The following is a 14251-nucleotide window of genomic DNA, read 5'->3' as shown; positions in this document are numbered from 1 at the left end:
GATAAGATGCAGCATCAAATACTTCTTTGTTTTATGCCTTGAAATGAAACTGAAATACAATTTTGAGAGATTGGGCAGACTAGCAATCAAATAAAAGTACTGAAAAATTAAGGAAATTTATACATTACCCACTGTGACAAAGTTCCTCCTCTGCCTTGGTGGGTCTTGCACTTATTGGCGGATTTGCTCCCCTCGTCAACTCCTCCTGTGTCTGATCAGGGGTTGGGAGGTTTGGGGGGAAACTGGGCCCACCCTCTACTCAGAGTTCCAGCCCAGGGCCCTGTGGAATGCAGCTGTATAGAGTGCCTCCTGGAACAGCTGTGCGACAGCTACAATTCCCTGGGCTACTTCCCCATGGCCTCCTCCCAACACCTTCTTTATCCTCACCATAGGACCTTCCTCCTGGTGTTCGATAATGCTTGTACTCCTCAGTTCTCCAGCCTTTTCACTCTCAGTTCCTAGTGCCTCTTGCTCCCAGCTCCTCGCACGCATACCACAAACTGAAGTGAGGTCCTTTTTAAACCCAGGTGCCCTGATTGGCCTGCCTTAATTGATTCTAGCAGCTTCTTGATTGGCTGCAGGTATTCTAATGAGCCTGTCTGCCTTAATTGTCTCCAGAAGGTTCCTGATTGTTCTGGAACCTTCCGTGTTACCTTACCCAGGGAAAAGGGACCTACTTAACCTGGGACTAATATATCTGCTTTCTGTCACTCTCCTGTAGCCATCTGGCCCGACCCTGTCACACCATCTGTAGGCCCAAAACCTGAATTAAAGGTGGAATATAATTTCATTTTATCGTGGTCTTGCTAGGGTCTCCATTTTTGCCCATTACACAAAAATTAATTGATTTTTATTAACTTTATCAACTTTATTAATGAAATAAACTTACAACTGTAAAAATATCATATGATCTTAACCTTCTTTTTGGCAGCTTGCTATTCACTGGTAAATGCACTGCTATAAAAATTAAATTATGCCAACTGAAAAAAAAATTAAAAGTCGGATTGAAAATTCTTAGGATATAGTCTCCCTTCAGTTTTTATGTAAAACAATATTGGTCATTATGTACATGCTTATTTAAGGGAAGAAATGATGCCTGATCTTTAATGTTAAAAATAGAATGAAAGCAAAACTGACCGTTCTTGTTCAGTTCCAAAATACACCCTGATGGTATGGCTGAATTTGGTGAGGTAGCCCCCCTTCATCTTTCCTTGACCAAGGAAGGACTAAATGTTTACAAATCCTGAAATCTAAATTGCTTTGTAATGATTTAAAGAGATTTTTCACATAAGAATATGTTGATATAATTAGTTCCTGGAAGAGTTGTTTGTATTGACTCAGGTAAGTTTAGAGAACACTATGCAATATTTATATGGGCCTGATTTTGACTGATTCACAGTTAACTTCTTTCTCTGAAAATATACTGTTATGAAAGCTATGATGTTGTATGGGTGCTTTTTTTATACATTAAAGAGAAATGTTCATACGATTGATTCCCTCCTGTTTTAATGTGAATTATGAAAGATATAGCTATTTTGTTAATATTTTATATACCAAGTGTATAATTAAATTAGTGATTTACAATATTTCTCTCTATTTTAGAATGCTGGAAGTGGAGTTGATCTTTCAGTACTAAATGAGGCTCGCAACGTGGTATCAGACCTCTTGATCGATCCATCCCTTCCCCCACATGTGATTTCTTCCCTTCGAAGCATTAATAGTTTGATGGGTGCTTTCTCTGGCTCATGCAGGCCAAAGGCTAACCCGTTCACACCATTTCCTGGCTTTTACCCATGCCCTGAAATGGAGGACACAGCTGAAAAAGGAGATCGAAAGCTGCACAAGGTCAAACGATTGTATAATTGTAATTAAAGTGTGTGTTGACATTTTGAGCAATGTATCAAAGAGAATACTTTTGCAAAGAATACTTCTGTGTGGATGGTAGCTTCTTCCATCTTGGGTTTAGGCCAAGATTTTAAAAGATAAGAGCCTAAAGGTAATCTCCTAAACCCGTATTTAGTCAGCTGTTTGATTATTAAAAGTGCTGCGTAGCCACAAACTACAGCTGAGCTCAGTGGAAGGAGTTGCATGCTTAGCACTACGAAACTCAGACAGGTGTCTAAATATGGAGATAGGAGACTAACTTTAGATTCCTATTTTTTAAAAACCTTAGCCTTTGTGTTTTTTGTAGTGTGACAAAGTTCCTCCTCTACCTTGGTGGGTCTTGCCCTTATTGGCAGATTTGCTTGCCGTGGAGCTTCATGGCAGCCCTCAGCTTGGCCATTTTTCTGAACCCACAGTCCAGGTTGACGCCTCCTGTGTCTGACCAGGAGTTGGGAGGTTTGGGGGGAACCCGGGCCCGCCCTCTACTCCGGGTTCCAGCCCAGGGCCCTGTGGAATGCAGCTGTCAAGAGTGCCTCCTGGAAAAGCTGTACGACAGCTATAATTCCCTGGGCTACTTCCCCATGGCCTCCTCCCAACACCTTCTTTATTCTCACCATAGGGCCTTCCTCCTGGTGTCTAATAATGCTTGTGCTTCTCAGTTCTCCAGTCTTCTCACTCTCAGCTCCTAGTGCCTCTTGCTCCCAGCTCCTCACACGCACGCCACAAACTGAAGCGAGGTCCTTTTTAAACCCAGGTGCCCTGATTAGCCTGCCTTAATTGATTCTAGCAGCTTCTTGATTGGCTGCAGGTGTTCTAATGAGCCTGTCTGCCTTAATTGTCTCCAGAAGGTTCCTGATTGTTCTGGAACCTTCCGTGTTACCTTACCCAGGGAAAAGGGACCTACTTAACCTGGGGCTAATATATCTGCCTTCTGTCACTCTCCTGTAGCCATCTGGCCTGACCCTGTCACAGTAGGTATTTTGCAAAATCCCACATTTACTTGTATAGTACAACAGGGACACCTTTCATTTTCCTAGCTGTCAAAAGTTCATGTTCTCTTCGTGTTGAAGCAACTATCAATTCTAGATAGAATTATGTTGAATTACTACCTGGTAGCGTAGTAAAATGTGCAATACTCCAAATCATGATCGCTATGAAAGAAATGCAGTTTATTTTTGTACTCTGTGTGTATTGTATTTTCAAAAAACAAAGCTAGTAATACTCTCTCTGGGGCAGAGACTGACTTTTTTTATTTGCTTGTATAATGCCTAGCACAAGGGAGCACCTGCCATTACATTATTTGCTATAATGCAAATAAATAATACAGTTTCTTTTTCAAACTGGAACATGTATAGGACATTATCTTTTTTTGCAGGTGAAGATACAAGACATCCAAGTTTAGCAGTTCCCATTTCTTTTCCTGGATTTACTATTCTTTCAGCATAGTATGCTGTTTAGGTTGCTGTTGCATATATTGAGGATGTGATTTTAGCCAGTAAGGTGCAGTTAGCAACTGTTTCTCTGCTCATTCCAAGATGTCACTGGTCTACAAATATTTTAATGGTATTAACACATCAAGGCGGGAGAAGAATTTAATGTGAACCCTCCCTCTCTGTTCAGTTAGGTTTAATGGGGTAAAACTAAGGCAAGGAAAATGTAGATGGAATATTTGGAAAGATTAATGAAAATGAGGTCTGTAGGCTGATCCTTAGTCTCCTAAGGGAAATGGTAGAAGCCTCATTGCCAACATTATGAAATTAGATGGGAGGTAAAAATTTCAAGAGAGCTTAAGTTACTTAGGGTCCTAAGTCCCATTTTGCAAACTGACTTAGGCACTTAAGGTATGTCTGCACTGCAATGTATGCCTGGGCTCAGACTTGGGCTTGAATCCAAATCCCCCCTTCCATCTACACACAAATCTCTCAGACTTGGGCTCAGACCTAGGGTCCTAGGACTCTGCAATTATGGAGGGTCTGAGCCTGAGTCAAGCTGGGACCCAGAGTTTGAGCCCTATTACTTTGCAATGTAGAGACAGCCCTCCACACCGACTCATATTCTGAGGGTCTACCAAAAAGTATCCAACAATCCAACGGGCCAACTTCCTTTGTTCTCTCTGTCCCAAGAATCTCCAGTTGACTCCAGTGAAAGCAGAAGCAATCCCCATTGCTGTAATGCAGCAGCTCAGTGAGTCAGCATTAACCCTTGCATTGCCTTCTGACCACTGAGCTGCAAACACCATCAGAGAACCTTCAGTGTTTGCAATGGAGACTGAATAGAATAAGCTTTCTGCAAAGTGCACTGCTTCATTGTCATGGGAGCACATCCAGATTTTGGTAAATCTCTGGTGCCAGGCAAGCAAAACAATGGATTTTAGTAAGAATTTCAGGAATGATCGTGCATACCAGCAAATAGTGAAGAAACTGACAGCACTGCAAATATACGGGACTGGTGACAAGTGTAGGGAGCAGATGAAGCATCTCAAGAGTGAGTGCAGAAAAACCAGGGACCAGAGCTTCACCTCAGGCAACTCACCGACATAGTATCCATTTTGTGAGGAGTTTAACAGGGTGCCAAGCACAGAGCCATCAGTGATGCAAGATGACCTGGTCAGCCAGGATGGCATCCCACCGGCCCCAGAGTACAGCATGGGGAGTGATGGGAGCCAGCAGCGATGCTAATGAAGTGACTCTTACTGAAACCAGTCCCACAGGAGTCTCTGCAGCACATCCTGGAGTTGTACTCAGAGGAGCTGTTTGATGCCCTCTTGAAAAACAGGCCACTGCGGAGCCTGCAGGAGACACAGGTGGGACAGAAACCGCCCTGGAGCCTGGTAAGTTTGTGGGTCCATTATAATGTTTATTAATATGGGAATGGGAGAGATTTCCATTCTATGAACCAATGCACAATTTATTAGAAGCCCCAGCTAGCAGCATTTACCCCCTAATGGCAGAATGTATCGCCGTGGCTTGACTCTCCCTACCCCCCACCCCCCTCCCCACCACATAGAGCTTGTAGGTGGCAAAAGCATTTGTCCCAAATTTGCCTGGGGTTTGAAAGTGCATCCAGAAATTTGCTTGGGGGAGAGGGTTTAAATGGGGGTGGCCATGGAATTAAATGTTTTTGTATGTAGTCATAATCAGCTAAGCCATGTGGAAGCTAATGCAGCATTCTGTTGAATCCCTCAAAAATTCCAACCCAATCCCAGGTGTTGATAGATGCAAACTTTTCCTGAAGCACGAACTCCAGATAGATAGTGACATTTCAGGAAAGGGTGTATTTACCAGCGCCACCTTGGTAGCTGATCAGGCCAGTCCACTCATAGATGTGCTGGTCAGTCACTATATATGCTTGAATACTTCGGAGGAAAACCCTGACGTTTTCCCACCAGCAGGTCGGAATAACATCTCCCTTCGCCAGTCAGCCAGCACAAGAACTGTACATCCTCCAAAATGTGGAAGGCCTGAAATGACAGAAAAAGCTTTTGTCACAAGGACACAGACAGCCCTCCCTCCCCTAGCCCAAGTAGTTCTGCAATTTAAAAACAAACAAAAAAAGCTTTGAATTTTTAACTTTTCACTGTGATTATCCAGGCTTTGTCCAGGGAGCTTCTGTGGACAGAAACATTCCTCTCACGATATATTGAAGTTTAGTTTGGAAAAGTAACATTTATGTCCTTGAAATTCCACAAAGATTTTTTTCTGTGCTCCTGCACTGAGCTATTTGAAACAATATCCCTCTGTGTCTTGTCCTGTTCCAGGCCTCTCAACCTCTATTAGCTGCACTACCTGCACAGTTCACCCACAGTATAGTACAAGCCTGGCCCAATATACCTTCACAGACTGTTCCAAGAGGAAGAGTTTCTGTGGTGAACTTATGATTGAACTTCTGGACAGGGCCAACAAGCAGGTCCAGTACCAAAAAGAGAGAGACTTACAGCTAGAGAAAAGGCATGCTGAGAGGCAAAAGGAAAGGCTGAAGCTGGCTGCACACCTTGAGGATAGGGTTTCAGCATTGGTGCAGGCTAAGGGAGAAGGACAGAGAGTTCAGCAGAGTTGAGCAGCTGATATCAAGAATGGCTGCAAGAATATTGGCTCCTGCTGCATCATCCACACTGTGGCCCGAATCGCATCATCCACACCGTGGCCTGCATCCCTGCACGGTACCTTGGGATGCAGTCCAGAAACAATCTGTAAAACTCCGTGGCCAGTGGCCCGTGCAGTTGGGCCCCATGAGTTGCTGGGCAGGGCAACTTTGCCCCATGCAGTCCTCTGAGTTAACCCTCTCCCCTTTGGATGCCTGCAGCCCCTTCTCCTGGCACCAAGCACAGAATAAATGGGATAAGAAAAGAAAGGAGAATAGAGGGCTGGGGACATGCGATGGTAGGGGGTTTACGTCTTGATCATGGTTTTACTGTTTGCACTTGTTCTTGCTCATTTTTTAAAAGGTTCTGTTGTTACTGGTGTTTTGGTGTGGTAATGGCAACTGCCCTGCCTGGTAATGGGTGAATTTTGTACTTTTATAATACATGTTTATAAATAAAGCTATTTATGTCAAGAACATTTATTATTATCACTGTATCACATCATACAATGTGTATTTAAAATAATTAAGATAAACACATGATCAGGGACTATTAGGAATTAGTAAGCAAACAGTATTCCTACGTAAAGTTAGATACATCAGTCCACACTTCAGTCACTTCCTTATATGAATCCATACTGTGAATCATCCATTACCCCCTATTTCATAAGTGGTCATGCCGTTCATAAGTGCAGTGCCTGGCAATCAAGCCCCACCCTTCCCCAAGCACTGAACCCCATCCTCACAAGCAAATTCATAAAGATACTACTCCCTCTTCCACTGGGACCATAATGTGGGAGCACAAAGCATCCCTGATTTGTGTTGCCCGGGCATATCCAGCTCCAGCTTTGGTAGGTGCACTTTCTGGCTTAATGAACTCATTCAGCAGCTCTTCGCTGTCATGGCTCCATTCAGGGGGAAGTGGCTCGCCCCTGAGATCACAAAGATTGTGAAGAGCACAGCAAGCCACACTAACGCAGACAGCCTTGATTTCACTGGCATCCAAATGTGTCTGTAGAACTCTCCAACAGGATTTCAATCTGTCAAAAGCACATTCAATAACCATTCTACAATTTTGTAGAGTGTAATTAAACCGTCTCTTGCAAGGGACTCTTAAATTAGGTATGATTTCATAAGCCAAGGCAAAAGGGGGTATGCAGGGTCCCCCAGAATAACAGTTTCTGTTATTCTGTTATAGCAACCCGCGTATTGACTGGTAAGGGTTCCCTCATGCATGTGTCTTGATGCTGGAGGGTTGGGGCAAGCTGCTCACAAGGCTCCAGAAACATAGCTTTCTTCATGTGAAAGTTATGGACGCACTGATAATCATCCCAGGTCTGCATGACAATGTGATCCCACCATTCTGTGCTTGCGGCCCTGCACCAGAAGCACCGGTCTACATTGGGAGCATCGGCGGCTATACACAGTGTCATGAGCAGCATCAGTCAGTTTAAGTCTGCCATGGTAGGGTCCTCTTCCTCCTGCTCCATCATAAGCTCTGTGAGGTGCTTTTGGTGGGTCAGAAAACACTGCTGAAATGCTCACCAGCACCTTGCAGAAGCTCTGCCCATTTCCTAACACAGGAGTGACAATGCAAGCAAGAGAAGTTATTGAAAAGGTGCTTGTTTCATGTTGCTGGTTCTAGTAGCTGGGAGTGTACAGACCAAAATGACTACTCAGCAAGATGGGTTGGTGGACTGTTCCAATTTCCTCTAATGTGCAGCGTGGGAAATAAAGTTTTCCCACAGTGCACCATGGTCAAAGGGCTAGAGTGGACATATTTTGGAAGTGTGCTAAAGAGTCTGGTATATGGCTGGTTTGACTCAGGTCTGTACGCTGCAGTGTGGATGCCAGAGACCCAGGTCCTAACAGGTTAGAAAATTCGTAACATAGGGTTAACAATCAGTGGAGACTCTCAAGCTCTGGGTTCTGTAACCCAGGGTCAGCTGACTTGAATCCCATTAACTCTGGGTTTACATTGCAGTGTAGACATACCCTTAGAAACCTATTTTACTTTTGAAAATGGGACTTCGGTTCAGAAGTCACATAGGTGCTTTACCTAGGAGAAGAATATTAGAAAATGTACTGTAAGGAGCAATCCTATATTTGCAAAAAGATAGTCTGGATAATAGATCTCTTCCAGCTCTAAATTACTTGACTTCATGTGAGGAATAATAGCTGGAACAGATGAATTCCCAAGGACAAATATCTTTTTTTTTTAATTATTATTATGGGGTGAAGAGAAGATGAAAAATAAAATTGATCTTTCTCTCGAATAGAATATTCCTAAATAAGCCTTTTTCAAATTTTTGAGATCAGTATGTTTCTAACACAGGATACTACTGCCTACTTCTTTGAACGTGATTAGCTATACAAATAATTTCATACACTACCTGAAGAAATAATAAATCATAAAACTATCTTCTTTCAATAAGAGAAATTTTAACTGTTGTGAAATTATTCAACAGGGATTAAATAGCAGGAATAGTTTACCAACGCCACAGCTGAGACGAAGTTCAGGAGCTTCTGGCCTGCCACCTATTGAACAGTCATCTTCTAGGTGGGAACGCAATAATGGCAAGAGACCTCATCAAGAATGCAATACTTCAAGGTAAACCTCCGATTGGTACATTTACATTTAGTTTACCATTGTAAAATAACCTACATTTATATATCTATATACATTTATATATTTATATTATGTACCTCTTTCACATCAGGCAGAGTAAGGGACTGAACCCAGCACTCCCTAATCTTGGTAGCTCTAACCAATGGGTTAAAGGTTACAAGGGGGGAAGTAGGAGCAACTCTATCGCCAGCGAGAGAGGTTTGAAGTCTGGAGAGGGGGGGTTCAGCTCCCCAGTGGTCAGAGGAACAGACTCTTCACTGGACTCGGAAGTTGGCTCCTTTGTGTCCTGAGCTGAACATATCCAGTAGCCCGATGGAAGTTGCCTGCCTGTCTTGGTACCAGCTTCAGCATTCTAAGAGCCAGTGGCCAACACAGAGCTGGGTCTCACTTTCATACCAGTGGCCTTTCTGGGCCCATTGGGGCTTCCCTCCATATTCCAGAACCTCTCTGCTCCCTTCTCACACTTCTACATCAACAAAGTACTGGGAACATTTGAAGTAAGGTCACCATCTTCCTTCTCCCGGTACTGGGATCAATACTGTGTAGGTGGAGCTGCATGCCCAGGAATCCCCGATAGAAGAATTGGAGGAGGTATGTCCTCAGCAACTTTTAGCCTCTTTTTCTTAGTCACCTGATGAGGCAGCAACAGCCTAATCTGTCTCTTTCCCTCCTGATGACTTTAGAGCTCAGCAAGACTTGTTGAGAAACATGGCTGTAGCTCTAGATATCCAGCCAGATACAAGAAAGATCACACAGGTTTGTGGACATTTTACCCTTGGTAGGTCCCGTCTAGGGTAGCTCTTCTTATTAATGAGGCTATCCTGGAGCCTGTCAGGATGTTATAGCAGATTCTTTCTTCTCTTCCCCCTATTGCTGAAAAGGGTGGAGAAGAGAGATTGTCATTTCACAGGGATTAACACACTTTTACAACAACCCTCCTCCAGGCTCTCTGGTAGTTGCAGTCACCAACAAAAAGAGAGGCAAGGATACCAGGTCTCTGCTCCAAAGGGAAAGGAAGGAGGAAAACTAGATCTGTTTATCAGGAAACTATTCCACAAGAGGTTTACAGCTCAGGATTATGAACTAGCAACCTCTGCTGGGTCATTACAATTTCAGCCTGTGGGATAATATCCTGAAATTCAAAGACAAACTTCCTGATGATGCAAAGCTGGAGTGCCCTGCTTTTATGGAGGAAGGCAAACTAGTTGCTAGAATGGCATTGCAGGCAAGCCTGGATGTGGTAGACTCTGTGGATTGAGCTATGCCTTTTGCCATCACAATGCAGCATTCATCTTGGCTGTAGGCATCAGGCCTCCCCCCAAAGGTGCAACAAACAATTCGGGGCCTCCCATTTGAGGACCCCTTGCTGTTTTCCAGGAAAAGTATGACAAACTCCACAGCTGTAAGGATTCAAGGGTGACCCTTAAGTCTCGGGGAGCTATACACCCATGGTGAAAAGAAAGCAGTTCTGCCCACAGCATTCCCAGGGGTTTCAGCCCTTCTTGCCATGTTCCAAGGACCTGTCCAAAAAGAGGAGTAGGTGTTACAAAAGGCATCCTCTGCCTCCACCCTTCTCTGCAGCTGCCAGCTCTTCTAGGGATCCTGGATCATATAAGCAATCATTTTGACCTGTGGGATGAGAGCAGTATACCACTCCCCACAGTGCCATCTTTCCAGAGCCCTATTTTTGCCAACAATCTATCCCACCTCCTAAATACATAGACCTTCATCACCCCAGATCAGTGGGTCTTAAGCATGGTGGAATTGAGATACACCCTATAATTTATTTCTGACCCCCTCCTTCCCACCACTATTCCCTGTTCCTCTTGGGGGTCTGCTTTCACAAGAGCATGCTACTTCAGGAGGTCCAGTTTCTCCTTCTTATGGGGGCCATACAGGAGGTTCCTGTGTTCTTCAGAGGGAAGATATTTTATTCACATTACTTCCTAATCCCAAAAGAAAAGGGAGTATCAGGCCTGTTTTATAGATTTAAGGCTGTTAAACAAGTTCTTGAAGAAAATGAAATTCCAGATGGTCACTCTACCATCTATTATCCCTTCCTTAGATCCAAGGGACTGGTATGATTACTCCTGAGGGCATTCTGTGACAAAAAATTAAAAATTCTGTGCACAATATTTTAAAATTCTGCAAAATTGTGCAAATTTTATTTGTCAAATAAATGTGGTGTCTCCAGCATGACACTGGGGATCACACGCCACTGGCTGCACAGAGGTGGGAGATCACTGTGCAGCTCCCCCTCCACGAGACACAGATTCAGCAGTGAGGCGGCACCCAACCCTGACACAGTTCAAGGACCAGGCCTGCCCCAAAAACACCCCGGGGCCCTGCCCCTCCATGCCAGGTGTGGGCAGGCATACTCAGCAAGGCAGGATGCAAGGGTGGAGGGGCTTAGTATGGGGGGATCCAGGTTGAGAGGGTTCTCTGTGGGGCAGTCTCGGTGCGGGCGGCTCAGTGGGGAATCTGGGTGCACAGGGGCTTGTTGGGGTTTTTTCGGTGCAATGGTAATGGGACTGCAGGGGGCCCAGGTGAAGGTGATTGAGTTTCAGTGGGGGGCGGGGTCTGGATGTGGGCGGGTAGAGCTCTGCACAGGGGTCTGGGTGTGGGGGGGCTCAGTGGTGGGTCCAGATGTTGGGGGAGTGAGACTCAGTCGGGTGGGGATCCAGGTGCAACTGGTTGGGGCTTGGTGGGGTGGGGATCCGGGTGCAGGGGGAGTGAGGCTCATCAGGGGGATTCTGAGTGTGGGTGGGTGAGGCTCAGCGGGAGGGTCTGGGTATGAGGGGGTCTGGATGCATGGGGTTGGGTGGTACTGTAGTCTCTGGAGCCTCTACAGCACTTCTTGGCACTAAGGGGTACTGCACACCTCCCCCTTGTTGGATGACTTGGGCTTCAGAATCGGTGGTTAGCTTATATGTGACTCAATCTCGAGATAGGAGCTGTCACTCTCCAACAACCAGGGCTTTTTGCCCTTTGCCAGCAGAGGTTCCACATTGGCTACAGGACATGGATCCTTGGTCTGCAAGAGGTTGAAGTCCAATGGCCATATTGGAACATGTGGGGGTTTCCTGCCACCACCAGATCCTCCCTTCACTCTCATCCCTTTATATCCCTGAGTAAGCACTGGGATGGTTCATATGAGGAGGCTCATTAAGTCATCCTTGGCACCAAGTTGGCTGCCAAGTAGGAGCAAACTGCCCTAGCAGCACTTCCATCAGAGGAGTTACCAGGGTGGAGGGCTCAACCTCAACCTGCTTTGTGTTCCTACTCATCATTTGAAGAAGTGGTGGTGTCCAGTGTGTCCTTGTCTCTACAAGATGATTACAGAGTCTATCAGGACCTGTTGAAGAGGGTGGCTTCCTCCTTGGACGTACAGATGGAGGTAGTTCAGGAGAACTCACATAGTTAGCGTACATTTTAGTTTCAAGAGGATCTTACCAAGTAGTTCTCCCTATAAATGAGGCAAACACCATCTTCTCTGCCTCCAACAGATGAAAAGATTGGCTAGAGATGCCATGTCCCTTACGGGGATCTGAGTATTTTTACAGACACAAACTCCTGGGGACCTTTGTCTTGGCAGTGAACAGAGAGTGTCAGGGGAGCCCACGCCTACCAGAAAGTAAAGAGAGGCAAAGAAACCTGGTCTTTTTGGTAGGAAAACTTATTTGACTGCCAAACTACAATTTTGTGTCTTGAATCAGCAAGCCTTGTTGTGAAGATTCAACTTCTCCCTCTGGGACAATATTCTCAAATTTTTGGACAAGTTACCAAAGAATCCCAGCAAGAGTTTCAGGCCATAAACTAGTTGCTAGGACCTCTTTTCAGGTTGCATTGGATAGGGAAGACTCTGCAGCCAGGGCCATGGCATCTGTTTTCTACAATATGTAGGTGTTCATGGCTTCAATCATCTGGTATTCCACAGGACATCCAGCACGCTATTCAGGATCTCCCCTTTGAGGGATCGAACCACTTTTCCAGTAGACTGACGAGTTCTGCAGTCTCAAGAACTCCAGGGCTACGTTGAAGTCTTTGGGGATTTATACTCCCTTCCCTGAAAAGAAACAGTTCTGCCCTCAATCATTCCACCATTTCCAGCCCTTTACACCTAGGCAACCAGACCAGTCGAGGAGGAGGAGAGAAGAGGGAAGAGTCAGAAGACGAGATTTCCTCCCCCCCACACACACTTTTTGTCTGCAATGAGGTCATCTAGGCAGTGTAGGAATGTCAAGCAGTCTGTTTGACTGCCTTGTCAAGGGCAGCTTACCAGTTTGCATTACACCAGCTTCTCCTCTCCCTCTTTTTTTCCAGCAGGTTATCCCACTTCCTACATACTTGGCCTCTCTCAACATTGGAAAAATGGGTCCTGAACGTGGTTCAACATGGTTACCTCATAGAATTTTCAAAAATTCTGAAAAGTCACTTTCTCCACTATCCTCAAATCCTCAAAAGAGGCAAAATATGCAGAAGGCCAAAGATTGTCTTTTGTGAATTGTGATACACACAGAGAGTTCTCAAGGCGGAGATGTTCTCCGGCCATTACTCAGTCTTTTTCCTGGTAAACAAGATATCTGGGGAAGATTGAGCAGTGTTAGATTTAAAACATCTGAAAAGTGCACTACGAGGACCATATTCAAAATGGAGACCTTGAAGCTGACAGTGACAGAGATTTGCCTGGGGATTACCTTATGTCAATCAATGAGGCCTACTTTCATGTGCTAGTTCAACAGGTGCACAGGAGTCTTCTGTGATTTGCTCATGAGGCCTATCATTTTCAGTACAAAGTGCTGCTTTTCAGAGTGTGATCCATGCCTCGAATGTTCGCAAAACATTTGGTGGCTGTTCTCAGGCAGAAGCGGATACAGTGACACCTTTTCCTGAAAGATGTTCTAGTTCAATGATAGATAAGGTGGTTTTTTGAACAGATCCCACCACCCCATGCACCTGGACCATCCCAGTGAGAACTCCCCTCCCACCCCACTGAGCTCCAAAAAGCTACAACTGACCTGCACCCCACCAACCCCCACTCCTCCAGCACTTGGACCACCCCCCGCTGAGCCTCATACCCTCACGCTCAGACCCCACCAGCTGAGCCCCAACCACCTTTACCTGGATCCCCAGGCAAAGTCCCATTGCTCCTGTACCCAGAACCCCAAAACAAGCCCTCGTGCATTCAGATCCCCCACTGAGCTGCCAGCACCCAGATTGCCCTGTACAGAACCCTCTTACCCCACACCTGGATTCCCCCACACTAAGCCCCTCCACACTTGGATCCTGCCTGCCCACACCTGGTGCACCTGGTGTGGGGGGGCAGGGCCGCACAGTGTATCTGCGGCAAGTCTGGATCTTGCACTGTGTCAGGGTTAGGTGCAGCCTCACTGCTAAGTCCCTGTCCTGAGGGGGCTGGGGACTGCAGGGTGAATTCCCACCTTCTTGCATCCAGTAGCCTGTGCTCCCTACTGTCAGGCTGGAAGCTCCACATTTATTTATTGACTTTTAAAATACTGTACATAGACTTTTTTAAAATTTTTGGCACAGAATCCCCTCAGGAGTAACCTGCCTGGGAATCAGAGGGAGAAACTGTGCAGCTGAAGCTGCTCTTGGTTATTTCAGCCCTTCAGATGAGCGTGAGAGGCTGTGAAATCT

At 45.4% G+C, this 14251-nt stretch overlaps 1 protein-coding gene across 3 annotated transcripts in view; it reads left to right on the top strand.

The window, feature by feature from the left end:
- Window positions 1-14251, top strand: part of PDE3B (phosphodiesterase 3B) — a 239204-nt gene that overhangs the window by 152783 nt on the left and 72170 nt on the right. For all 3 annotated transcript variants that reach the window (XM_073347443.1, XM_073347444.1, XM_073347442.1), the window contains exons 3-4: window positions 1603-1845; window positions 8433-8575. In XM_073347443.1, coding sequence (XP_073203544.1) covers window positions 1603-1845; window positions 8433-8575 — 386 coding nt within the window. The remainder of the gene's footprint in view (window positions 1-1602; window positions 1846-8432; window positions 8576-14251) is intronic.

This window comes from Lepidochelys kempii, chromosome 6 (assembly GCF_965140265.1).
Source record: "Lepidochelys kempii isolate rLepKem1 chromosome 6, rLepKem1.hap2, whole genome shotgun sequence".
Lineage (NCBI taxonomy): Eukaryota > Metazoa > Chordata > Testudines > Cheloniidae > Lepidochelys > Lepidochelys kempii.
This window is presented reverse-complemented; position numbering and strand designations above follow the sequence as displayed.